This window comes from Thermobia domestica, chromosome 18, assembly GCF_964235325.1.
Source record: "Thermobia domestica chromosome 18, izTheDome1.hap1.1, whole genome shotgun sequence".
NCBI lineage: Eukaryota > Metazoa > Arthropoda > Insecta > Zygentoma > Lepismatidae > Thermobia > Thermobia domestica.
Window position 1 is genome coordinate 76,107,790 of NC_137471.1, and position 27,518 is coordinate 76,135,307.

General features: G+C 33.5%; 1 protein-coding gene and 1 long non-coding RNA gene across 4 annotated transcripts in view; one reads left to right on the forward strand and one right to left on the reverse strand.

The window, feature by feature from the left end:
- Positions 1 to 27,518, forward strand: part of LOC145675856 (uncharacterized) — a 545,559-nt gene that overhangs the window by 284,695 nt on the left and 233,346 nt on the right. Inside the window, exon 1 of one of the 3 annotated variants that reach the window (XM_081746622.1) lies at positions 4,643 to 5,721. The exons of 1 other annotated variant lie outside the window; for it this stretch is intronic. In XM_081746622.1, coding sequence (XP_081602748.1) covers positions 5,637 to 5,721 — 85 coding nt within the window. In that variant the 5' untranslated portion in view covers positions 4,643 to 5,636. One more of the 3 variants, XM_081746624.1, reaches the window with a different exon arrangement.
- The window catches only part of LOC145675857 (uncharacterized), a 177,618-nt gene that overhangs the window by 37,994 nt on the left and 112,106 nt on the right, over positions 1 to 27,518 (reverse strand). The gene's annotated exons all lie outside the window — the stretch shown is intronic.

Consider the following 27,518-nt stretch of genomic DNA (forward strand, 5'->3'; position numbering starts at 1 on the left):
GTATCAATGCACACCCTATATGATTATTTTTCCCTTCAATTGTCATATATTCTAAAATGTTATCTGTATATTTTCAACTGAAATAACTTTTTCTTTCTTTTAAAATGCTGAAAACTCTAAAATGGGTAAAAATGTTAAATAAAAGGGCTGATTAGCTTTAATTACTTTCATACATACCAATATGAAAAGTTCTGGGTATTCCTATTTATTATACCTTTAATATATTTAAAATACGTTTAGCATATTACAGTAAGACCATTCATTTTAATTACGAAAAGTAACTGTGATGCTATTTGATTTTTAAAAAGTCGTTCTTGTGTGGTAGCATATGGCAGTCTTTTATTTTGAGTAATGTAAAATATTTTAATTCTGTAATACTGATCAAGATTTTTTTTTTTTTAAAGCAAAGATCAAAATGTGAAATATAACTTACACTTGCTATCAGGGGCGGATCCAGGGCGAACTTCTGGGGGGCGGTGGGTTGTAATATTGCTACTTAGAGCTACTTTTAAGAGCTCCAAACTCTGGGATGGGTTTTATTTATATAGAAAATAAAAAAGTTTCCTCTTCTGGGGGGGGGGGGATTGCCCCCCTTGATCTGCCCCTGCTTACTATAACAATCTTACGTCTCTTATTGGGTTTTTAGCATTTTTTTAATGTTATTTCCGTAAAGTGAAGAATTTCAGATAACATTTTAGGTGCATACTAGTTGAAGAAAAAATAATTATTATTTTATTAATTTGCACCTATGACTCTGTCGCTTGAATTTAGTCCGTTTTGTCTGAATTTTCCTTTGGGTTTTTCCTCTTGAATTTTGTCCTGCATTCGTAATAATCACTTTGGTAATTCTAACAGAGGCTGTAAGAAGAATAACTCTCTCTTCAAGTTTCATCATAAATTTTAGATGTTATTCTTCTTGTTCTTCTCGGAAAAATGACGAGGATACAGATCTTTATCAGCAGTATTATTTATATCTACTATGGTAAAGATGAATGTAATTTTTTGAAAATACCTGTGGACAAATGAAAAATTGATTGACTCAGTTGCAAGAAAGCAGTTTGACATTGTTACTGAAACAAACATAAAATAAACTTAATTCGGTATAATATCAAATTATTTCACATCAAGATTTTTATTCACTTTTTCAGTAGTTCATCCCTAATATGCTAAGAGTCGCAGTACGTAAAAGGTGCCACAGTTCACATGCTCAAGACATGTTTGGCCATATCTTATATACACAATTCTGTCTTATATGTGCAATAGTATCATATATACTTCTATTTTCATATTTATATTGTCAATGTAAATAGCAGCAATACAAAATATCAATATCAAAAGCGAAATACTTGTATGTTTTTTGTAGTTTCAATTAGTGATGAGCAAATGCAAGACCAAGACTGAAACCCGGGTAGTCTTGGTCTTGGTCTTAGTCTTGCACATTCAGTCTTTGTCTTGGTCTTGCTTCCAAGAGTCTTGCAAGTCTTGCTTTTAAGAAATATTATGCTTTTCATAGGAAAATTTTACTCCGGATATAAGGAATAATAAATTCTACAATGCGCCAATAGTAACGGAAATACAATGTATGTTTCTAAATGTAATATACAGTTTACCTTCGTGTAAGTATGATGATAGTGTACACCATAGGCAATGACCTATACTTTTTATTTATTTATTTATTTTTAATGGGTGCCCACGCTTCACTACTTATGAGATAAATCAGAAACCGTTTCGTAATCCTTTTATATTTTTTAACAGATCCAAAACTGGGGACCCTACCCCTGAGACGCATGAAAGAAAATCAAGACGGCACAGATTACTGAAATACCACGAACTGCAAAATTATTTTTACACTCTAAAGGCGTCAGATTTTTTTTTCAACCTCGATTAGCTCATTTTTGTATTGAACAAAATTTCCAATTAAATATTAAGATTTTGTTTTACTGATTCCAATATGTACTCTATGGAGCAGAAACATGGATATTACGCAAAAGCGATTTTTAAAAAAATGGAGGTTTTCGAAATGTGGGCATGGAGAAAAAAAGGAGAGAATTAACTGGGTTCAACGGAAAATGAAGAGAAGGTGTTAGAAATAGTAGCAGTAGGGAAGAAAAAAAAATAATTTTGGATGTATTAGGACATGTATTGGGACATTGGCTGAGGAGGTACTGTATTATGAGGGACATTGTAGAGGGTATGATGGAAGGGAAAAGAGGGAGAGGCGAAGGAGACTGTAGTTGAAGAAAGGTATTAAAACAGAAAATTGCTACGTCGAGACGTAGGATATATATATTAGTGTGTGATACTGATTAGGAAGTATCGATGTATTACTTCATCTAGTACAGTGTTTCTCAATCTTTTTTGACTGGCGATACACCTTACTGAATGTCCTGGACTTCGTGACATATTTGTTTGATATTTTTATTATTAGAAACAATAATGATAATAATATCTATTATAATAGTGAAGAATATTAATTTTTATAATGACTCTATATAGCATGCTACCGCTGGAGGTGTTGACTGGTACAGTTTGTCCCAATTTTAACTAATTATTATTAAATTCTTTATGATTTTTAGATTCCAAAATATCACGACACACCTTAGGAGACTACATGACACACCACTGAGTGTCGCGATACATCGGTTGAGAACCACTGATCTAGTAAATAAAGAATGTTAGTAATTCCATAATATTGTTAGCGTTTAAGGGCTGTCCTAAAAAAAAATAAGACATTCACAAATCGGCGAGAGATCTCATCGACCTGAACAAAATGATATGGTGAATGTAAATCATCATGCGTAGTTTTCGAGAAAATCGAAAAAAAAGCTATTTTTGGTAAGCCTAAAATATTGGTGCTGTATTATAATCACGTCAGCTGTTAAAAATGAAACGGATATTGAAGTGTATGCACTAATAAAGCTTTTTCCAATATGCTAGTACATTATGGTTAATGAGGTATAGCCGCAAAATTAGTAATCTTTTAAATTTTCTAAATTTTTGTTTACCTATAATATTGTCCAAAGATAAAACATATATCAGTTGATAGAACAAATCAAGCTGAGCAACATGACATGCTTAAGGATAAATTCTAATGCATATTTACAAAAAAAAAAGGAAAAATATGCTGTTAAAAATATGTCATTCGTTGAAATCTAAAGCAATTGATAGTTCTTATTGAACTAGAATCAGTGGCGGATCTAGAAGCTAAATACGAGGGGGGCAGCAGTCTCAGACTGGGGGCTATAGGGCCCCGGCAGGAGCCTCACTTGGAAGGTCCCAATCTTCCCATCTCATTGTAGCATGTAGGAGCCTCACAAAGAATGCTAACTTTCATCTTCTTAAATTTTTTTATGAGATGGAGGCGGACTATTTCTTCATAAAGCTGTCAGTTTCATTTATGTGTGGAAATGGGGCCCCATGGTGGAGAGTGCTCTGTTTCTTCATGGTGTTGCAATAACTTGTCAAACAGCTAAAAAAGGGCCCCAAAAGGACTTTATAAAAGTCAGTCTCATTTCAGCATTCATGAGGTCCGAATACACATTTAGACAATATGATGCTGGTGCCCCATTTCATATTGTTGAAATATATTCTTACTAGGCCACAAACAAAGGACCCTAAACAGGGTTTTTATTTTAACACTGTTAGTTTCACTCCAATAACAGGACCCCAAGATTACATTCAATGCTGGTGGCCACCGAAGTCTGGGAACGGAAAAAACTACGAGTAACTATGCTCCAACGCAGCAAACATGATTATATTTATATATATATATATATATATATATATATATATATATATATATATATATATATATATATATATATACAGTGGCGGATCCAGAATATGATCAAGAGAGGGGCTAAACCATAATTTGCCGTTTTATCCAGTGTAAAGCAGAATTGAAGCCCATTTTATCCAGTGTAAACCTGAACGTCAAGGGGGGAGGGCTATAGCCCCTTGCCCCCCTTGGATCCGCCCTTGTAGATATATATATATATATATATATATATATATATATATATATATATATATATATATAGAGAGAGAGAGAGAGAGAGAGAGAGAGAGAGAGAGAGAGAAAGACCCCGACAGGAATCCTTGCCCTCCTGCCCTGGACAGTCCGAGCCTGGGGGACAGTCAAAACCCAGTCTATGATAGGTATATCATTAATTAATTATAAACTTTCAAATATATATATATATATATAATAGCTTCAATTATTTGTCACCCAAAAAACTGGGGGGCCTAGGCCCCCGACCTCAGGCTAGATACGCCACTGGCTAGAATAGATTATTTGTTTATGTGAAATAGTGTGTTAGTGTGTGTGTATGAAAATCTATATTAATAAATTAAATCTATTGTTGTTTAATTTCCCTTAATAATACCAGACATACTCCTCAAAGTGATGCACATAACACTTGTAAAATAACATTAAGGATTAAAAAAAAAAAAGAGAAAGAAAAAATAAAAGGATTTTCACCCACCCCCTACCAATCTCTCCCAATAGGTTAGAAAAAAAAGCCGCATGAGTGAGGGTTCCTCCTGCTTGTACTGTACATAGTGTGCTTCCCTCTTTGCCCCCCCTCTTAGTCAAAATGACTCCGCCCTACTGCCTGACGCGGCGAGGTGAGCTTCGGCTTCGGCTGTTCAGTTGCCCGGCAGGGCTTGTTCTAAGCGGTTGTGCGAGAACGAGGGAGCGTTGTATGTATTTATATATATATATCTACATTCATATATATATATATACCACCGCATATACATACATAGAAGAAAAGTTTTTTAAAATATATATATATATATATCACCATTACTCAGTTTTATCTTTTTCTCAAACCGCTGTTTATTTAATTATCAGGGGAGGAAAAAAAAGGTGTAACAAAGTCATTGTATATGTGATTCGTATCAACGTTTCGTATGTGAAGAAGGAAGAAACAATCTTCGCGATGTGGTGAAAAATATATGTATACAACATTTAAGGGGGAAAAAACTACGGGACCGAACGGATGAGGCCAGAAGTGTTGAAGGTGGCCTCAGAAGTGACTGTCGGAGGTGGTGTGTGGTGGATTCCTGGGACACGAGAGGATCGAGTTTTGGATAGACGTAGTGGAGTCATATCGTGTCGTTACGTTTCAGAAAAAGAATTGATAAAAATATAACGAGTTAAAACAGTTTTTCGTTTTCGCTACAAGCAAAACGCCATTCATTCCTTGTTTTCGTTAACGAATAAAAAGAAGAATATTTTCTAACGGTGACAAGTATTATAAAGTTTTCTTTTTTTTTTAATAAAGTGCGAAATGTGATAACGATCACAAGATACTAAATATCTTTTTTTAATTATTAATTATTTTGTTTTTTATTTATTTCGTTTTTGTTTTCGTTTTTTTCTGTTTCGAAAGAGAAAAAATGAAGATTATGGGTTTATATTTTTTTTGGTGCTTCAGTGTTTAGTGTGGAAGAACACATCAAAATATCTTCTTAACCAGCCAACAAGAAGAAAAGAAATTTTTAAATCCTACAAGATCGAATCTTATCAATGATCCGTGTATTTACCCGTCGACAATCATCAGCAACATTGTTTCAGCTCCCTTCTTCTATTGTGAGAGAATAAGAAAACATGTCAGCTCATCACACCCACTATGTTAGATGTGACCAATGCTACAGAATTTGCAGGCTACAGTAGTTACGGATCGACTGCTATCACAACGGCTTCATCTACTCACGGTATTAGTTCAATATTTATTGTGGTTTCTGTGTGCGTTTGCCTAGTATTCCATATAGTTTTGCTACGCACTGTAACCAGCGGTATCTCCGCAAATACCATTTCTACTACCTCTACCGCCAATTACTATCCCACTTCAAGTACTACCACCACCAATACACCCATTACTACCATTTTTACTACTACTACTTCTACTATTACTACTACTACTACTACTACTTCTATTGTCCCACAAAATCATCCTGATCTTCAAAACGAACCATACGGTGAGCTTGCCAAAACGGGGCCTAATCATGGACAAACTGCGGCCCCGGACGTCCATGTGCCGCCGACAGCCCTTGCTATGGAAGCACGTAAGTACCATGAACTTTCTGAACCAACAAAAATTAAAACGAACTGTGCTTGATTTTTTATGTAATTCTCTATGTATTGTACGGTACTGCGCTTATAGTTTCTTTTTGATTGGCTATTGATAAATCAACTTGCTTCTTAAGTGACTTGTGAAGTTGATCGACCTTAGTAAACTCTTTTATTTATTGCATTATACCAAGCATTTTTTTAAAATCTTGTCTAAGCATAGATATTTTTTTTAAATGTGAGATTATATCGTGGTGTCGGATTAATCCGGAGGCAAGGATAGTCACAGGCGGGTTTTAGGGCTCAAGTGTGTCCATAGGATTTTTTATTATCATTATTATTGGAGGAGGAGACAGTTTTTCAGTGAAAATGGCTCAATCGAATAATAATTATTTCATAACGATCCTTTTTAAGAACACTTAATTGCATTAAATTTAGTGTATAAAACAACTTACATTGGTTTTGTCACAACAAACAGTGATATTCTATATTGCTTTTTTTGAAGGATAAATGGGGAATTGCGGCCAAGCACGTGGAGAATGGGCACCGCTAGCCAGAGGTAGACACTTTTCTCTAATGTTTGGAGCAGTTTACATTGAAAAAAATATATATATAGGTGCGACAGTTTCATTCCGTGATCTGGTTGTTAGTATTATAGTGACGTACTTCTTGAAGTGATGTATTGAAGTGCTTCCTTAATTCAGCCAAGATTGTTGTAAAGAACCGTCTGTCTTATCGCAAAATGTTCTCGCTGATCGAGCTTGAGATTGTCTTCTTAGATCTTAGCACATTTTTACTCCAGTGTTGGATATGTTCTTAAAGTGTATGAAACTAATCGTGCTATTTTCGTGTTTCATTACTTCAGTTTACGATTGGTAAGAAAAGGTAGAGAAAGTAGGTTTATCGTATTGTCTCTCTATACTAATGTTCGTCACTCACTGTGTATGTGTGTGAGCGCTTACGCGAATCGTCCTCTCAGGGGTTTTCAGCCCTCCACGTGCGCATTCGTCTTTAACTTCATGACCTCCTCTCTCTCTCTCTCTCTCTCTCTCTCTCATTTCACTTCTTTTCCGCGTGTCCTCTGGCCCCCGCTATTTTTTCACTCTGTGTGCTCTTTCCTCATTTTGCTTCGATCGTGTGTTCTCTCTCTTTTTTTTGTAAAGTTCTCCTCTCATAGACGCACGACACACACATATATACAGAAACACACTCTCTTTCTTTTCTCTGTGTGTTCCTTTGCTCCGGACGTAAAAGAGAAGAACCTTTTTCCAAGATATGTGTCAGAAGCTATCGCCACGGATCCGACACACAGAGTCTATTTTCGTATTTGTTCTGGTGCCCGGGCCGCTCTTGAAAAACACTGAATCAGCAGCACCGAGCAGTTCTTGTAAAAGTGTCTTGTCTTGTCTTCTGCTTTGCTGTGTGGCTTTTGCTGACGACATCCATTTCATTTTATTATTATTATTATTTGCCTTGTTTTCTCCCAAAGTCAAAAAAAAAAATTCTTTAAAATACGTAACTTCTGCATAATATAAATATTAATCATAAAATACAACTGTTTTGTCATGTTGTTACGTAGAATACTTCATTATTATTCTCTTTTTTGATCTTTTTTTCGTTGTTCAAAGATAATTCTATTCGTTCTTTCCAAGCATTTTTACTGTGATTAATTCAAAGGGGGTGGTCCTGGGGGAAATTGCTCCCGGAGCTACAAAATAATCCCCCGGAGCATTCCTCCGACTGTGCTCGACCTTGGGCACCAATATTATCACACCCGTGCATTCAAAGCTTTCCATAAGGGGAAATTTCTGAAACCATTATTTGTGAAACTATACTAAATAAACTAGAGCAGTGTTTTTCAAACTAAGATTCTCTTAGATTGAACATTAGTCTTTAAAAGACAAGGGGGGGGGGATGAATGGATTTCGTATTACACACAATTAGTGTTGACTTCAGGGGTGGCCCGAGGGAATGTTTCCTCGGAGCTACTGAATTCTGCTTCGGGGCCATATTTCGTGTAATATTCAATGTGGATTGTCAATATTTTTACGGCACTACTTTTCACCTCCAGTGTAGTGAAACTTCCTCCCGAAGAAAATCTGAAATCATCCATTATGCACACAATAGTTAAAAATTCTCAAATACAATTTTGGAAATTACATGAAAGCAAATGTCTTTCACTTTTTATTTTGCTAAGACTGGCATTTTGTGACTTTTATTACCATATTCTAAGGTACTCTGTAAAAATGTTGTTGATAACCAACAATTATTTAAAAGAACTTGTTATTTTGTTCTATTAAGATCAATATAAAGTTACGGGAATACAGAGTGACCCAAAAGTAGGTATATGGTCCTGCATAGATCAGTTTGACATTTTAGTTTATTAAGTTAATTAGTTAATTAGGAGGGGCTTGAAGTATGAATGAAAGAGAACAAGAACAAATAATAAAGAAACTAAGTCACTACCTGTATGGATAACAATAAGTAAATTATATAACATACCATTAGCCGGACAATACTGGACTGTATACCTACTTTTGGGCCACCCTGTATTAATTATTGGCACTATTTTAAAATATAAACGCTTTCATTATTACAGGTAGTATGTATGCCATTGTCTTATGAGTAGGCTATGTGTATCCCCACTAGAAGAACACAAATAACAATACTCAATATGCAAGTTAACACATGTGTTTTACATAGACAGTACCTAAAAACAAACAATCTAGATGTAAACTTAACATATAATCTATTAACTATTACCGGAAACGAACAACATAATTTTAACGCCATAAAATAGTTTTTTCTCGAAATTTACGCATCATAATTTTCCCTCAATGCATGCTATATTGTTCTTTTCTATGTTGTGTATCGATTGGTTCATGTCTCGTCTTTGGAAGCAATAAAATTAAAGTTTAATGCTTGATCAAAATTTTGGACTGTATCTCATTAACCATATACTATGCACTGTCGTCTTGCTACTGTCATAAGGAAGAGCTTAATACGAGGGTATATCTCAGTTTCAGTTCCGCCTCAATAAGTGTGGCATGCTTCTCATATAGCATCAATTCTTTTTAGGTTTACGAAGAAATTAGTCTCTCGCTTTCTCGAAAACTACGCATCAGTTTTTTTTTTTTTTTTACACTTACTCATATCATTTGTTCAGGACCTATCGATTGCTCAATAGGGTCTCATCTTTGGAGAAATGTTTTTCCGTTAAGAGGCTTCATACCGGAGAAATTAAAATACCGCTAATTTTACAGTAATTATGTGATATCTTCAAATAGATAAAAGGTAATCGAAATGTGGAACAAGAGCGCCCTAAACAATATAATTTTACATGAGTTACCGTTATCACGACTCACTTATCTGCTTTCGATTTCGAGCCATTTTGAAAATCGGCATTTATTTTCGCGTTTCTAAACGGCTGAAAACAGAAAGCCACTAGGTGACTTGTGATAACGGTACCTCACGCAAAATAATATTGCCTATAGGGCGCTCTTGTTCCACATTTCAATTATCTTTTATCTATTTAAAGATATCACATAGTTACTGTAAAATTAGCGGTATTTTAATTTCGGAGAGATGAGGCCTCTTAAACGTTAATAATACAGTAGAATAATATCTACACTACACTTTGTGTGTGTGTGGGTGTGTGTTTATGCTTTAGAATTCATATCTTAATATATATATATATATATATATATATATATATATATATATATATACAAAAGTAGTCTTATTCATATTGACTAAGTAAGTAGATCGTTATTTAGCAACGTCATATATGGATGTAGAAAGTAACTTGAACACCTGTCAATTGTTTTCTGTACATTTGGTCTCGAGTTCGATCTGTGCCGTATCCTACTTCTTTTTTTTTTAAAAAAAAAATGTATGTCGTCTGCTAATTTGATACTAAAATAAATAAAGAAAAAAGATTTTAAAAAAACGGACGTTCAACTTCCAACAGAAGTGATTGACAAGTAAGGACAAATATCATTAATATGTTAAAACATGAAATAAATCATTACCAGGAACGAATCCGAGCTTTGAAATAAAAGAAAAAATATCAAAAACTGCGTATTGAAATGTAATTCAAAACTAGGGCTATTGTGAAACTAGAGCCTGGTATGATTTCACTAGGCTTCACAAAATGAGGGATAGTGTGAAACCTGAGCCTGGTGTGTTTTCACTATCGAGCTTTGAAATAAAAGAATAATATCAAAAACTGCACATGGAAATGTAATTTAAAACGATGGCTATTGTGAAACTAGAGCCTGGTATGATTTCACTAGGCATCACAAAATGAAGGGTACAGTGAAACCTGAGCCTGGTATGATTTCACTAGGCTTCACAAAATAAGGGGTAGTATGAAACTTGAGTCTGGTGTGATTTCGCTAGGCTTCACAAGCGAATAATCAAAAAGCTTATTAAAAAACGGAAATTACTTATGGGGTCCCTGGCAAAACGATGTGGTAAAAGGGGTTCTAGGTACGAAGTAGGTTGAAAAAGCCTAATTTATACCATTGAATTTCTACCATAACTAGTACGGAATATTAAGTTCCTTTCCTTCACACTTCTTGAAAATTCAAAACATTTGAAACAATATTAGAATTAACAAATATTTATATGAATCTTGAAGTAGAAACAGTTGTATATGGTTGAAGCATTTTCTCTGTATTTTCTCCCGCTCCTTACCAAATAAAAGAGTTTCCATTTTCATCAAAACCCATCTGTACCGTATTTATGGTCCAAATAAAGGGTACAAATACATGCTTAGATAAAAGAGGACGTCTGGGTAACTCATTTTACTCACCACTTATCTGCATTAATTTTACATTCTTTTTAAAGAATGTACATCATCACAATTACATGTTTTCCACCCAACTCCTGTTTGTATGAATATTCTCAAAGTAGAGATGCCTCCCTTCAATCGGAAGAACACAGTAGAATTTGTGTGTAGTGGTGTAAGGGAGAGAATCACGAGATCGATTGTAAGGGTCGAGACAGATACGAGAGCACTGTCTGGTCTGGCTGGATACGTGAAGGTCGTCTCACACGTTAGACTGGAACACAGACAGGATTCTTATATACGTTAGAAAACAAACGGCAATTAATATTAATGCAACTGTCAAGGTTAATGATTCCATAGTAATTTAGTAAAATGTGTCTCTAATACATAAATTTCATAAGCACTTTGTTCCTTTTCTTTTTTTAAATAAATGGAAATACATTTATACAAAACTTTTCCAATAAATCAGAAGAGAAGTTTATATAAATACAGGGATTTAATTCAGGAAAAATTCCTGCACCAGTTTTATAGTGAAGACGCCTCCTACTAAATCGCTAAGTTAAAACTAAACATTATTGGCCTATTTATACATTGTGTGCACCATTATGCATTAACGAGGTATGTCATTTTATGGGTATTGGTTGTTTGCATCTAAGCTTCTTCATATGTATATGCAGTGAGGTCAACCCCACTATTTTTTATTATTATTTTAGTGAATAAGATAAATATAATAAAGAAAACCAGAAATTTAAAAAAGTAAGCCATTATATTAATTCACTTACTTTCTACTTGTTTTGTAATTCACTTATTCTTGTTTTTTATGTTTTTCTCTAAAATTAAAAATAGGGGTAAGCGTGGAGGTTGGGTTCCTCAATATTTAATTTATTGAGGTCAAGTACCGAGTTAGAGTACATGACTTAAAAAGATATAATCCCTGTATGTAAATACGGTTATATGTGTACAGGGATATATGTAAATGCTGTAACACATATGTCAGTCACATAACACGTGATGCTAACTTCCGTATTAGTAAGTGAAGTTAACGATTTATATCCAAAAGGGCAACCATGACTTTTTCGTAGTGTTGTCCAAATACAATTGGGAGATATCAATTTAAGAGAGAATAGGGTTCACTTAACTTGATTTCTCCTAAAGTGTTTGGACAACCCTGCGAAAAAGTCGAGTTTTTTTTTTTTTCGATATAAATCGTTAACTTCACTTACATATTACTAAATACGAAAGTTAGCATCATGCGTTAGTCAAGTTTTTAATACAACGCTTTGCGTAAGGCCTGTTGTGTGTAATAATAAGCATAAGTAGAATATCAACTTTAGACTATACATGTGCCAAGTTTAAGTGTGAATCGACTTTCACTTTCTCATATCTCTAGTAAGTTAAAAAAATATCCTAGTGTAACAGCCTTAGCAGTCTATGCCTGCCAACCAGCTTGTTGCACTCATGCTTTTGGGGTGATGTATGGTCAGTACATCAGATACTCTCGCCGTTAATACTGACTTTATTGAGCGCAGTTAACTACTTCTTTCTTGCAAGCAGCTCCCCAGTTGTTCTCACGACGCTGAGTGGAGCCGCAGTCCCAACTCCATTCTGGTAAATACGAACCAATGGTCATCTATCTTTCGTCTGGCCAGACTCAGTACTGCTTGACTTTGCTGATCCCTCAAGAAGTGGTATTCCAATGCGCGTAGGTCGTGGCTATATGATTATATGTAATTACTGGTTCGTTTGATTTTCGTTTTTGTCTTTATTCAGTATTCGAAATATAAAAATATCAGCATTTTGCAATATCAATATATCATCTGTAATATCTTTTGATTTCGAATATTTGAAAATATCTATTGATATATTTTACTATCGTAACTTCAGTACATATTTCCTTCAATTGATTCAGGTTAATGTGTTTCTTTAGTAAAAATTAACTAATTAAAACAAATCATTTTACATAGAAAAGTATATCATATGATGTAATAAAAACGGCGTATCTGTCATTACAGATTAACTAAAGAATATAATAAATAAACATATTTTTATACATTTCTTTGAAGAATCACATTGTTGAGAAAAATTAAAATTCTGATGGTACGTACCTAAGAACCATCTACGCAGAACTCTTAATAGATTAGCGTGTTCTCAAAAAGAAGACATACAGTTCATCCTGAGTGCATGTGAATGCGTATATTTTAGTTCATGTATCTCAATAGAAAATACAAAAAAAGAAAAATTGTTTTGTCAATACAAAAAAGAAAAAATCTAGCCAGACATTCAATACAATAGTATCTATGTTATTTTTATTTCTGTAAATTCTAGTAGTTATGTCGTAAGTGTACTGTTTGTTACCTTGATGTGAAAAGTAGGGGCAGAATTCCTGATATAATCATGGTAAAACATCTCCTAAGGAACTTTTGGGTATCTCACTATGGTGGTGGCAGACAAAGATAAGCATTTCTCCACCAACCAGGGATGGAATGCCATTTTCTTCCTCTTCATGGTGATCCATAAATTGCTCTTAGATTGCTTTTAGGTATACAATCATCAAAATTTTAATTTTGCTAGACACTATGTAATTTTAAGAAAAATTGTATTTTTATGAAGATATTTACACGCATCATTTTCGTGATTACTGTTATTACGTTATTTATTCATTTTGAATAATGTTGTTAGTTTGTAATGAAGAAAAATGCATCGCTTTTACTACAAGATATGTCGTAGGATATTTCATTCATTTGCTCAAACTTTCTTAGATGCATGTACTATTTACATCATGGTATTGTAAAATGATAACCGTACGTTGGTACTTATGCCATAAAGTAGTATTCTTTAAGTAGTTTGTGCAACTGAGAAAGATCCGATGATTGGATTGAAATATTTCTTGTAAAATAACAATGTTTTATAGTAAAAATTGGTGCATTTTTCGTTTCTTATATTTTCCTTCCTATATCTGACAGAGAGATGTATAAACTAATTAGGAAATAGATGTTTATCTGATTCTTGTGTGTGACAGAGATATGCATAGACTTCTAGTTGAAAACACTTTATTAGATGTTCTTACACATGAGAGAGATATATATAGAGTTCTAGTTGAGAGAGATATATTTATTAGATATTCCTTCCTATATGTGACAGAGAGATGTATAGAGTAGTTAAGACAGAGATATTAGATTTTCTTATGTGTGACAAAGAGTTCTATAGATGTATAGAATTCTAATTGAGAAACAAACATTTATTAGATATTCTTTTTATATGTGACAGAGAGCTGTACAGTGTTCTGTCATAGTTGAGAAAGAGACTTTGAAATACCAGAAGAATGTATCAAGAAATCTTTTTTTGTCTTCCAAAGATGAAGGAGGATAATATAAATGAATCTTAGGATAATAGAACAATAATTCTCACTGGATTGTATTAGTATAGCGCAGGATATCATAGCAAATTTGAGTTTGTACTTTTATGAAACTTCCTCTCCTTATGCCATAGATTTAGTTGTATTGGTGTAAATTGAATGTGATATCTAAGGTTTAAATTGATGTAAATGCAGAGATGTTGTTAAAATTATATTTTGTCTACAGAGATTAGATGCTATAATTTGCGAAAAGCCTCAAAGTAGTCCTTTAAAAAAAATGCCATGAAGTTTTTATGAATTTTAAGTATTGATTTTGGAATTCATTTGATGCAAGTAAATCTGTGTTTTGGGAACACACTGATTGTTCTGGAGTTCATTGGCCTTGCGAATCTCTTGGAAAAGACGAGTGGTCGAATTAGGCGAGGCTGGTGTGACATGTCACTAATCAAGATGTCATAACTTATACCAGCTGTAATAATTTAATATAAGCTCTATTATGTTGAAGTAATGTCCAAGTATACACTCGTTTATAGTTGATATTATACTGAGTAATTTGAATAAAGTAGTTTTCGTGAACATTGCTTTCACAAACACCTAATTTCATTTAGCTTTCTTTAAACGGCTTTAGCATACTGATAGTAATTTCTTTCCAATTCGACAACTGAAGAAAACTTTCTGCACTATGTTTTCACATTGATAAATAATCTTATTACAAAAGAAGATTTTTCTAAAACACTTTTAGAAAAATCATTAAAAAGTCTTAAAAGTAACAAATCGTGGTTTTAAAAAATCTTAACTCTTATTCCATCAAACTACAATATCAAACAAAAAGTGCCAATAGCTCTACTTTATAATATTTCTTAACTGCAGCAAACCTGTGATTTGAGAACAAAGTAATTGTTATAAAATCCATTACGCGCGTAAATCCCTTGTTCGATTGTAGGCCATATGGGATTCTGGCTAAGAATGTCTCTCGGTTTCTCCCGGTGTTCTTCTGTTTCCTCTCATTATCTTCATACCACAAAATCTTCTATAATTATTCATATTTATATTCACCATTTGTCTTCCTTATTCTACATCACGCAACCATGGAACATTAATCTAAAGATATAATCTCTTAATTTCAAATTATTGTGATTTATTCTTGCATGTACTCAGATCTCCAATAAGTGAACATGGACATTTTACAAGTTTCTATAAAAGTATATTCTTGATTCATCTGTTCTTTGTATTACAGTTTCTAACATATATTTCAGTTGGTATAAATATGTGTTGTTTCCCGATTGCGGAAAAAAAAATATCCAGCCTTCGTTAATTTCTTTAAAAGCAAACATTTATAATAAGTACAACTGTACTTACAACATACTTTATCAACTTTATCATTTACTCACATGTCTCAAATTAGCGCTTAATTAAAGGTTTGTTCCATGTGTTTTGTTGTAAATAGCGATTAAAAATCAAAATTTTTATAGTCCATAATTCGAAAAAATTAAATTAAATTAAATCCATCAGTTTTACGTCCTACTGTTATGCTAGGAGATGGCGATAATGAGAATGAATGAAATAGTGTAGTGAAGAAAGTGGGATGAAACGAGAAAAGCTCGAGAAAACTCTCGCACACGGTGTTTGCCCACCAGACTTGGCACGAGCTAATATCGAACCAGGGACTCCATTCGCCAGAAATGAATGCTCTACCACTGGACCATCGCGGCCTATACATCGGAAACCTGTACATCACACTATTTCATATATGTACTAAGATCTTTCAAATATTGCTTGCTGTTATTTTAATATCCTAATATTTGTTTTCAATATTCAAAGAATCGTTTGCGTAATTAATCGTTAATAATTAATCATTTATTTCAGTAACGAACTTTATTAGAAAAACGAATATTCGAAAAACCTATTATTCGAATAATTCATTAATTTTAACAACACTAATGTCTAATGAACTTTTGGATATTTTTATGTTTAGCTAAGTATATGAAATCGTATTCCAAATTCGAACATGTTACATCTTTTTTTTAAAAAAAAATACTAGTTTAACGGTGTGTAGATTACGAGAAGCCTAAGAAAAAGCCTAATTTAAGTTGCAATAGTTTGGGAATTTATTCTACATGTTGTAAGTAACATTCTCATAACCACTTGCTTTCTATACAAAGACTGGAAATATAAATTAATTTGTAAGAACGATTTAGAGATTTTTAGACAATATTTATAATTATTCAGATTCCGTATTCTGTAGATCTAATGAAAAACGTTCTTCTGTAAAACGGTTAGGAGGTATTGTAACAACATCTTAAAACTTAAATATTGTCAGCAAGTAATTATATTTTACAGTAACATAGGCTCTTACAAAAAGACAATCTGAAAAATTCTTACGCGTTCGGTACTCCAATTTGCTTAACACAAGAATTGTCCTGCTAAAAGATAACTTTATTAATCCTTATTTCTGCAGGAAAAACAATAAACAGATATTTGAGATAAACAGTTGCAACACTGGCTCCTTGAGATGGGATAATTAATTATTTTGACTATTGTTTAACATTTAAATAATTACTTGTCAGTCAAATAATTACTGGAATGATTGTTTATCATTCAGATGCTTGTTTGAAAACTATTCATTGTTGAAGTAATATCTAATTAAGAACAATTAATTATTATTCAAACAATTGTACTAACGATTATTTATTTTTCAAATTATTACTCGAACAATTGTTTTAACCATTATTATTCAAATAATTATTCAAACAATTGTTTTATCCATTATTTATTATTCAAATAATATTCGAACAATTGCTTATTGTTCCAATAATTATTTGAGCAATTGTTCTGACGATTATTTATTATTCAAATAATTATTCGAACAATTGTTTTATCGATTATTGATTATTCAAAAATATTCGAGCAGTTGTATTACCAATTATTTATTACTCAAATAAATATTGGAATTATTATTCAAAATCAAATAATTGCTCTAACGACTATTTTATTCGAATAATTGTTTATTGTTCAATTAGTTACTCGAAAATCATTCAATTTTCAAATAATATTTATTCAAGATCGATTGTTATTGAAATATTCAAACTAGTGCTCACTATTTAAATACGGTAATTATTCCAAAAATTGATCATAATCAGTTAATTGTTGTAATTATTGTTTATTATTCAAACAATTGTTCTAACGATTATTTATTATTCAGATAACTATTCCGATGATTGTTTCTTTTCCAAAATTCGAATTGTTGATTAATGTTGAAAAACAGTTATTCAAAAATGGCTTATTGTTAAAATAAGATTTATTCAAGAACGATTATTTATTATCCAAGCAATTATAAAAATAATTACTAATTGGTTCCAATTATTGTTTATTTTTCATATAATAATCCCAAAAAGTTCATAATTTGAATATTTATCCCTGCTATGCTATTCAAGTAAGTTTTATTCGAATATACTGGTCTATATTATTTTAATAGATTTTTTTTCTTTAATATTCGAACACAATATTTGAATATAGGATTAAAGTTACCCACGAAAGAAGATAAGCAGAATTTCTGTGACGAGACAGACCCCGCTCCCAATAAAAATAGATGAAATTTGCGAAAAGATACATCATTTCACGATGCCTTTTCGGGACCAGTGTTTCTTCTAGACATGCTTTTTGAGGAGGCACTGCCCCCCAGAGGAGAATAAAATAATACATCTATAATATAATAATTAATAGAATAGTACCAACAGTGCCACCCGGAACATTGTTTCTGAAAGAAACATTGTTCGGGACGAGGCAGACTCGATTCTTTGAAATGAAATGAAAGTTTTACGTCCCACGGTGTGCCGGCTAGGCTAAAGAGACGGTGATCATGAGAAACGAATGAAATAGTGGAATAAAGAAAGTGGAAGGAAACGGGAGAACCCGAGAAAGCCCACGCACACGGTACTTGTCCACCACGAAGCTCACTTAGCGCGAGCTAGGATCGAGCCAAGGACCCTGCACCAGAGGTGAATGCTCTACCACTAAGCCACCGCGGCCCCAGACTCAATTCTTGTCTCGTTCTCAACTGATATAGGATATTCACAAAAATAAAATAAAATATATATTCTACTATTCTAACGTTGTCGTAATGCAGTATTTACACAAACGTCGTGAGTTATTTTGTTTAACTGAAGACATCTATTTGCTTAAATGATTAACGATTTTGACTTCGATAAGGAGAAATCATGTTTAATCCACGGTGAGAATAGATGTAGTCGGATTTCAAGTTAAACTTTAGATCCACGTCTTATATAACTTTAGCATCAAAAAGAGTGTTAAAATGCAAACAGGCAAATCTGTAGATCAATTATAAGATAGGGATTTTGGTATCACAGTTTTATGCATGTAAAAGTTATAAATACAATATAACAGTTAAAATATTATTCAAAATATTCATATGCTTTGCAGTTCCGTGAAAGATACAGTAAGAACTATAGCTTCATTCTCTTTAATACTGTGTTTATTGTCTTTTTTTGTTTCTTTCATCTGTCTCGACATACTTTGTCAGTTCTGTGAAAAATACAATGAGGAACCTACAACTTTATTCACACTAATATTGTATTTATTGCTTTTTTTGTTTCTTTTTCTATCTCAATTATATTTTGTCAAGGTCTCAACGATACCTTTTCAGTTTCGTGAAACATGAAACCTATAACTTCATTCACCCCACTTTTTCCTGTCTCAACGATATCTCGTCAGCTCCGTGAAAGATACAGTAAGGAACCTATAACTTCATTCACCCTAATATTGTATTTATTGCCTTTTTGTTTCTTTCGTCTGTTTCAGCAATACCTTGTCATCACTTCTATATTTCAACACAAAGCATAGATGCCAACGCAAACCGATATGAGTATATTTATAGCCTGCAAAAATTTTCAGAAATAACATCAGCCGTAAACTGCATCCTAAAATTATCAAAGAATAAGAGATGTTGGAGCGAATTGTGTAAACTATATATCTATTTTAACTCTTACGAACTCTATTTGTGGACTAACTCTATGAGGAGAAAGTGTTTTTTATTTACCGGTAGTGAAAGATATCATACATCCCCGTGGCCATCTGGTCAGAGGCATACTTTGAATATTTCTTGACAATTTTAACTGTGCCCATAAAAGGATTAACAGAGACGTAAAATTCACATGCAGTCCAATGCACTCTGACATTCTCGGCATTGTGAATAATACTAAAGTAAACCGGACATTCCAGCCTTTTCGGACTTACTTTTTTTGCTGTAAAATATTTGAGTATGGAATTTTTCATCATTGTATTAGTGTAACAGCAAAAAGTGGTATCTCAGATTTCTTTATAGGTAACAAAATAGTTACCCGACTATATTTGATCTCCCGCCCCAAATTTAATTTCCAATGGAAGAATTATAGATGTAGTGTTGGAAAGAAACCACCTATCAGTGAATGTATCTTTCAATAATTCAAACCAATGATTCCCAACTTAAAGAGTTGTAAGAGCCACCAAGGAGATGACGAGGTTACTACTAGTAAAAGAGAAATAAACTAACATCTTTGAATATGAGTCTCAATCGATCTCGGAATCCCTACATCAGACACCAATGAATAGCTCGTAATATGCAATCAATGGATTAGATCATTCATTTAGTTTACTTATAGTTTATTTACTAAATGATATTCTCGCACTTTGTAGGGTTACAACACGATAGACTTCAAAAAACTTTTTTTTTTTTTTTTTTTTTTTTTTTTTAGATTTCACTAAAATGTTTATATTACTCGATGAGTCTGTTAATGGTAGAGCGTGAAGCAGCAGCATTATTCCAAATTTGCTTGGGAGAATGAGAAATGGGGTTACAAGATGCTGCACCAATATAAGTAGTTTTACATTTTTCAATAATGCTATACTGTTGATTACACACACACACACACACATATTATATATATATATATATATATATATATATATATATATATATATATGTGTGTGTGTGTGTGTGTATGTGTGTGTGTGTGTGTGTGTGTGTGTAATCAACAGACTTACTTTATTATTTGTTCTTAATGTGTTTTTACTTATATTTTAAGCTCGGAACAGCCGAAGCAAATAAACCTATAAGCTAGAATGTTATATTTTATCAATACAGGAGTGTATACCTACTTTTGGGCCACCCTGTATATATATTAAACTCAGGTATTTGCGGGGGGCGCGGTGTCTCAGTGATAGAGCGTTGACTTCCGGTGCTTGGAGTCGTTGGTTCGATCCCAGCTCGCGCCGTGTTGACCTTGTGGTGGACACACGCCGTGTTCGTGGGTTTTCTCGGGGTTCTCCTGTTTCCTCCCATTTTCTTCATTTCATTCATTTCTCATCATTATAGTCTCATTTAGCCTAATCGGCATAACCGTGGGAGGTAAAACTGAAAGATTTCCAGGTAATTGCGCCTGTTTTATTTTTAAAATCCGAAAAAGAGGATATGTCCGAGTAAATGAACACTGGTAATTCTAGTGTCATAAGCATATATCACTCTTAACTTTATAACGTGGAGATAGTTTAGTGGGGAAACTTCCGGTAACATTCTTAGCAACACTGCGATGCAAGATAACTTTAGATAAATCAACAATTCTGTTTAATACAAGTGTAACCTTACTAGAATGTACATTTCAAATATGCGTGCAACAACCTTAAATGATGGTTAATTACATCACTATACATATGGCTTTTAGTAACAGAGACTTGTTAATATCTAAGTGAATATTCAGAGAGTAAAATGTCTTTCCCGAATATTATAGGTATGTTTTAAAATATTTTTGCTTTATTCTTAACAACTAATTAACTCTATGGACTACGGAACCCGAAAGTTCAATTCCGCGTTTACAAAATCTCTCTATTCCTTAGCCAACTGGATTCACTTTCTAGTTTCTATTCCTATTTCTGCGAGATCCATCTTAATACTGTATTGTCCTCCAATCTGCGCTTGGTTCTTTCTAATAGTCTTTTCCCGATTGGACTTCCCGTTAAAACTTTGAAAGCGTTCCTACTTTCTTCCATTCTGGTTGCATGACCTGGCCACAAGAGCCTCCAAGACTTGATAATCCTAACAATGTTTGGTAAACGGTATAAATTATGCAATTCCTCGTTATGAAGTTTCTCCCATTCCCATTCCTCATGGGTCCGAATATTCGTCTCAGGATCTTGTGCTCAAATACTTTTAGTCTACGTTCTTCCTTCAAAGTAAGCGACCATCTTTCACAACCATATAGGACAACAGGCATTATTATCGTCTTACATATTTTAAGTTTCAAATTTCTCGACATAATTCGAGACGACAAAATATTTTGAACTGAGTAGTAACACGAATTTATTCATAACAAAGTGTATGGTATTATGTACCTGCGTAACGTGTATTATAGTATATGTACGAGTATCTGTTCCGTCCGAAAGCAGATTCTAGCCGTACTTGCCTAACTGGGCTAGGCTAAGCCAGTAGGTCTTAAAGTACGGTAGCCAGCATGATAATATATAAAAAGCTGGAAAATCGCTGCTAGCTGAAGGGATAGTTAAAATTAAGGTTCTTTTGTAGACACCCACTCACTTAAAAAAAATAACAATGAATAAGAACATAAAAAGTTAAAATGAGTCAAAATGTATATGCAAAATGCTAATACAGGTATTAATTGTTCTCAAGACCTATCGTTTAATGCTCAACAATTATGACGTCATGAAGTGTGCATCAAAATTTCTGGTCCATAAGAAAAGGTTTGAAAAGGGTTATGATTTTATTGCAGAGCAGTTTGTAGATTTATGGTTCACTTTCTACATTTTTGATCTTTTTCTTTTATTTTCTTTTCTTTCTTTTTTTTAAAGAAGTGGAAGTGGGGGCTTGGCGAATAACCTTAGCCATCAGATCTAGAGAACAGAAACTCCAACTGGGATCAAAATCGGATCCCTCAAAGATAAAATCCCGTACATCAACTACTTAGCTACGAGAGAGCTATCCGAGAAAAGATTCTCAAGACATTCTATAATAAAGAAATGTAATATTCCGAGAAATAAATTGGAAACAAATGTACAGAATGTTCGATAGCAATATTTTAATCTTTTCTACGTTAGTGCTATTTTGACTTTAAAAAAAATCTTTCCGTTTTGTAAGGCGTTGATGTCTGAATCGTTATCAGTCAGCCCTGCTGAAAGTGGATGCTGGCTGAGAAAATATATTCTGGCGGGCAAGTGGAAGAAGTAAGAAGAAATCAAGCGTCTTTGGCTGTTGCAGTCAAGTATACGTACGTACAGGCAACTTTTGAGTTACGAGCGAACAAGGGGAGGGTTTGGGGGTCATTGCCCAGCGCTTTGTGCCCTCATCAAGGTTGTGGCTGTGCCCCGAAGGCTTACGTGTTGCCCGACTGCTGCTGAGCCCAACTACACGCGCTGTTTGGACTGCACGAGGTGAACAGTTGAATAACACATTATTATTGTTGTTAGTAATACTATTAGCTGACCCACGCAATCACTTTTTCTTGTTCTCCTTGTCTTTTTAAGTGCATATGTCTTTTAGGGCTGCTTTGATTGAGGGAGGGAGGGGGGATTAACTTATTGTTGAACATCTGACTCCTACCTATATATACACACACACCACAAGAAGGCCGTTGCCTTTTCTCCTTATACCTGTAGCTTCGTATTTTTTTTTTTTAAATCCAAATAAGATGCAGTAATGCATGAGTGCGTGAGATGCTGTGTTTTAGTTTTCTTTTCAAATTGCCTTTTATATCATATTTACACATAGTAGTTACACTCTGTAATATACTAAAATTAAAACCCCAATATTATTATAAACTTCTAAATTTTGTATTTCAGACATTGATGTAAATATTTTAAGTGTGACTTAAATACACAAACTGTCTAAATTTTATATTTAGAACCATATAATTCATTTTAAGATGCCTTTCATCTTGTTATTGGATCAAAAGATCTAATATATGTCAATCAAAAATTTTCTAGTACGCCTTATATCTGGAGAACTACATATAGTGTAGTCAAACCCAAAACTATCAGTTAACTTAGTATGATGTGCTTATTCCGTAGAAAGTACGAAAACTTGAGGGTGCACCGACATTGCGCAAATTTTCCCACGCTTATCTGTTGACACAGATAAAGCCTTAATGAGCAGGCAACAAAATTGGAAATTGCGAAAAAAATCTTGTGCAACGTTGCCATCATTACCATAAGTATATCGACTAATAAAAACAGTCACCAAAATGCAAGTCGTTTTAACAAAAAAAAAAAAAAAATACAAAGTAATGGATAACAATAGCATTTTCAGTCATCTATATTATATGTGTGCAATGGCGTCGTTAGAGAGGGTGACTGGGGAATGTGTCCCAGTCATTCATTTTCCGTATCATATCTAACTGTAAGATTAAAACTGTAAGAATATAGTTATTGAAAGCAAATAGTTTTGAAATACTGTAAGGAAAACAAACATATATAAAATAAACAATATATATAAATATTTCTAGAAGTTCTCTTGAAATATCGTGAACAGACGTTCGACCAATCAGAAATAAAGATTTGTCTATATCTTCCAGTTTTGGCCAATCAGAAACAAGCACTTGTATACATATTTCAGGTGTGTCTACCACATATCTTAATAACTATCCTTTCACCTTTCTATAAATGATACTTAGATTTGCATTTGCGTCTTAGTTGTTCTTAGGTGCTGTGAGAAACATTTGTTATATATTACCTAGGTATTATCGTATAAATTGTTACAAGAATGAGTGGTCAGTGTATTAGAGATAAATAGGGCCCCTTGGCAAGAAAGCTCGCCCCCTTGAGTGATGCAGCAACTTATATCTACGTGTACCTCCTACATGCAGTTAGAATTCTAAAGCAGCATGTCGAATGTTGTGTCTCGCCGCGGTTTTCAACGAACTTAAAGAGTTCTGGTTTGGGCAATGGCCACCAATTAATATTGCTACCAAAGTGTTTACCATCCTCTTAGGTATTGATTAAGACCAATATCGTCTCTCTATGAATTACCGTTCCCATGATATTGGCCAAAAATGGCCGATTTCCAGAGATTTAAGGAGCATTATTTGAGGAACCGTAAGTCATAGAGAGGTCATATTGGTGTTGGTCAATATCTAAAAGGGTGGTAAATATTTTGGTAGCAAATAGTAACCGGTGGCCACTGTGCAACTGGCCATCAATTAATATCAGTACGAAAATGTTTAATGTTCTATTAGGGATTAACACTGATATCATCTCTCTATGACTTACCGTTCCCGTGATACTGACTAAAAAAGTTCGAATTTCTAGATATTTAAGCAGTCATATCTCGAGAACTATAAGTCATAAAGAGATGATATTTTGTTAATTTTTGCGAGAAAGAGAAGAGGGTGCGGATAAAAAGATTTACCTTTACATCTAGGAACAATTACAGCTATCCTTCCCGCTAGATCTCTCCATTCTTTTAAAGTTCGTTCTGGCAATGCTCTTAGAGCATTCTCAACTGTTTTATCCTGAAGATATTTACCGGACAGTGTACATTAGAAAGGTTTTGGACCTGAAATTGGTTTGTGGGCCTGAAAAGGGCCTCAGTTCTTTAATTACTGTGTATTTGCTTCACTCCCAGAGAGATAACAAAGCGTTTCCGTTAGCCGACTGTCGGCAAAGCGTGTTCAACGTATATGGCCAGAGCAAATGTTGAAAACATTCTCAAGATGGGTGCTGGTCCCTCCTTTGTTTGGACACGAATGAGGTTCGTGAACTGTACGTTTTGCTGTTTTAATGCATCTCTGATGTTATCTATGTTGGTTGTGGTTGGAACACCTTCTTCAGGAAAGCAATGCATCTCAGCAATTCTTCTCTGCAAAGCTTATTCTTCTCCGTTGTGCACTCTCCCAAATGTCACCAGCAACTGTATGTCAGACCTCCTCAGGTTCTGTTAAAACCCCGAACGAATTGCGGATATAATAAACCAATAATAGAACAAGCCAATGAGGAACGAGAATGAGGAACACGTGTAAGAAAAATATCGAGTAAGTATAATTTCATTTATAACCATTAACTTTGAAATGAGTTTCATTTACAGCATCAAGAAGTAGAATAGGAAGTAGTTGCTTGAACAGAAAAGTTCCTTTTTCCGTCTTATTTCCAAATTATAGTAAAATAGTTTTTTTTTTTTTTTTTTTTTTTTTTTTTTTGATTCTCACAAAATATATCGTAACATAGCATTTCACCTAACGATATGACACTACAGTCTTGTTTACTATTTTCTTTTCTGACACTAATCTTATTTTCTTTTCAGTTTTCTGTGTGAGTTCAGCGGGTTAGAAGTATTTGCAGATGGAACTTTCACTTATGCTCCTAAGCATTTCACACAGTTATATACAATACATGCATATAAAAATGGATATTATCTACCTCTATGTTTTGCATTTTTGCCGAAGAAAGACAAGAATACGTATGTGGCCATGTGGAAGATGATAAGAAACTTAGACAGTAGATTCGACTTGAAAATCATTTACGTTGATTTTGAAACAGCTGCTCACGAAGCCATCAAGAATGTGTTTCCAAATTGTGACATTCGTGGCTGCAGATTCCATTTGGGACAAACATGGTGGCGGAGGATTCAAGCCGACAATGATCTGCGACAAGCATATATGGATCCAAAATCTGAACTAGGTATTATTGATATTATTATGGTCTATTATTCTTTATTATTAATTTAATAATACCATGTGGACTTTGTTTTGTTATATATTAATACAGAATACAGTTGAAAATAGAATCTTATTCTGTTTGACTGAAGAATCTTAATTCAGTCACCATTCTTAAAAGCAAATAAACTGCTGTTCTAATAATGTACGAAATGAAGAAATTATAAAGCCAACAGTAAGATCCATCAATTTCACTACTTTCCCAATGCTTGCTTATTCTAACAAATTATTATTATTATTATTATTATTATTATTATTATTATTATTATTATTATTATTATTATTATTATTATTATTATTGCTTTTCTTACAGGTTCATGGATAAAGGCATTTTTTGGGTTGCCATATTTACATCCAACAGAAGTATCAGATGCCTTTACTCAACTAATATCAATGACGCCGGATGATACAGGGCATAAATTTTCCGATTACGTCCTAGAAAACTACATAGAAGACGGTTGCAAGTAAGTAGCTTCCTTTTGAATTTCATCTATAGTAGCACATGCTTCAATAACTCTTAATACTGCAAAAACTGTTGTCCTAGTTTGAACACAACATTAATGGTTGTGCTGATATGGTATTTTCTCTCAATGCAACTTAATTATAGTGAAATTTTCTTCTGTCTTCATGTAAGACGTAGATTAAAATGCAGGTTTTGATAGTTGTAAACAAATTACGGACCAAGACTATAAATATTTCTTGAATCTAGTGTTATAAATGTTTTAGTGTTTTATATAAATTGTCAATAATTGTGTGCATGAACTAAGGATCTTTTTATTTTATTAATTTTAGGTATCCACCTGTCATGTGGGCGTCTATACCATCCACGATGCGTCGGACGACAAATGGACCAGAAGCTTTTCACAGACATTATAATAGTCAATTTTACTTCCCTGCTCCTGATATTCATACGGTGATTTCTGCTTTGTTAGAGATCCAAACGGAAACTGCCATGAAAATAACGTCCATATTAAAAGGAATTTCAAAGGCCCAAAGACCAGCAGAAGTCAAAAGGAGCGAGTTTGTCATGAGGAAGTATGCTGAGTTCAGGAATTCGCAGAGAAACTATGAGAAGGCACGTATGACATTTTTAAAAGCTGTAGGATTTAAATTTCAAGCATTCAAACTGTAAAATGAAATTTTCTGTAAATAAGTATGTTGCTTTGTAAATATTAGAATGCAATAAAATATATCTCATAAAGGAATAGCTTTATACATTTCATTTCGATGCAAAATTTCACACAATTCCTTAAATCCTGTTGTTGGCAACGTCGCGGCGGAAATTTGCGCAATTTCAGCACTTTCTGCTCCTCGTTAATAAGACATAAATTACTTAGATTATCAACGATCTAATCTTTAGAAAAATTTGCGCAATGTCGTTGCATCGAAACTTGATTTTGGGACCTTTCAAAAAATTTGTGGCCTTTTGATCCAAAAATTAATTATTGGTCAAGATCGCAATCTTTTGATTTTTTTTTTTTTTTTTTTTTTGTTCCTAAAATTCTTGTTTGTAAAGATTATGAAATATTAGAGAAGTAAATTAGACAATATGCATTTTTAGTTGCGAGTTTCTGATTTATTTAT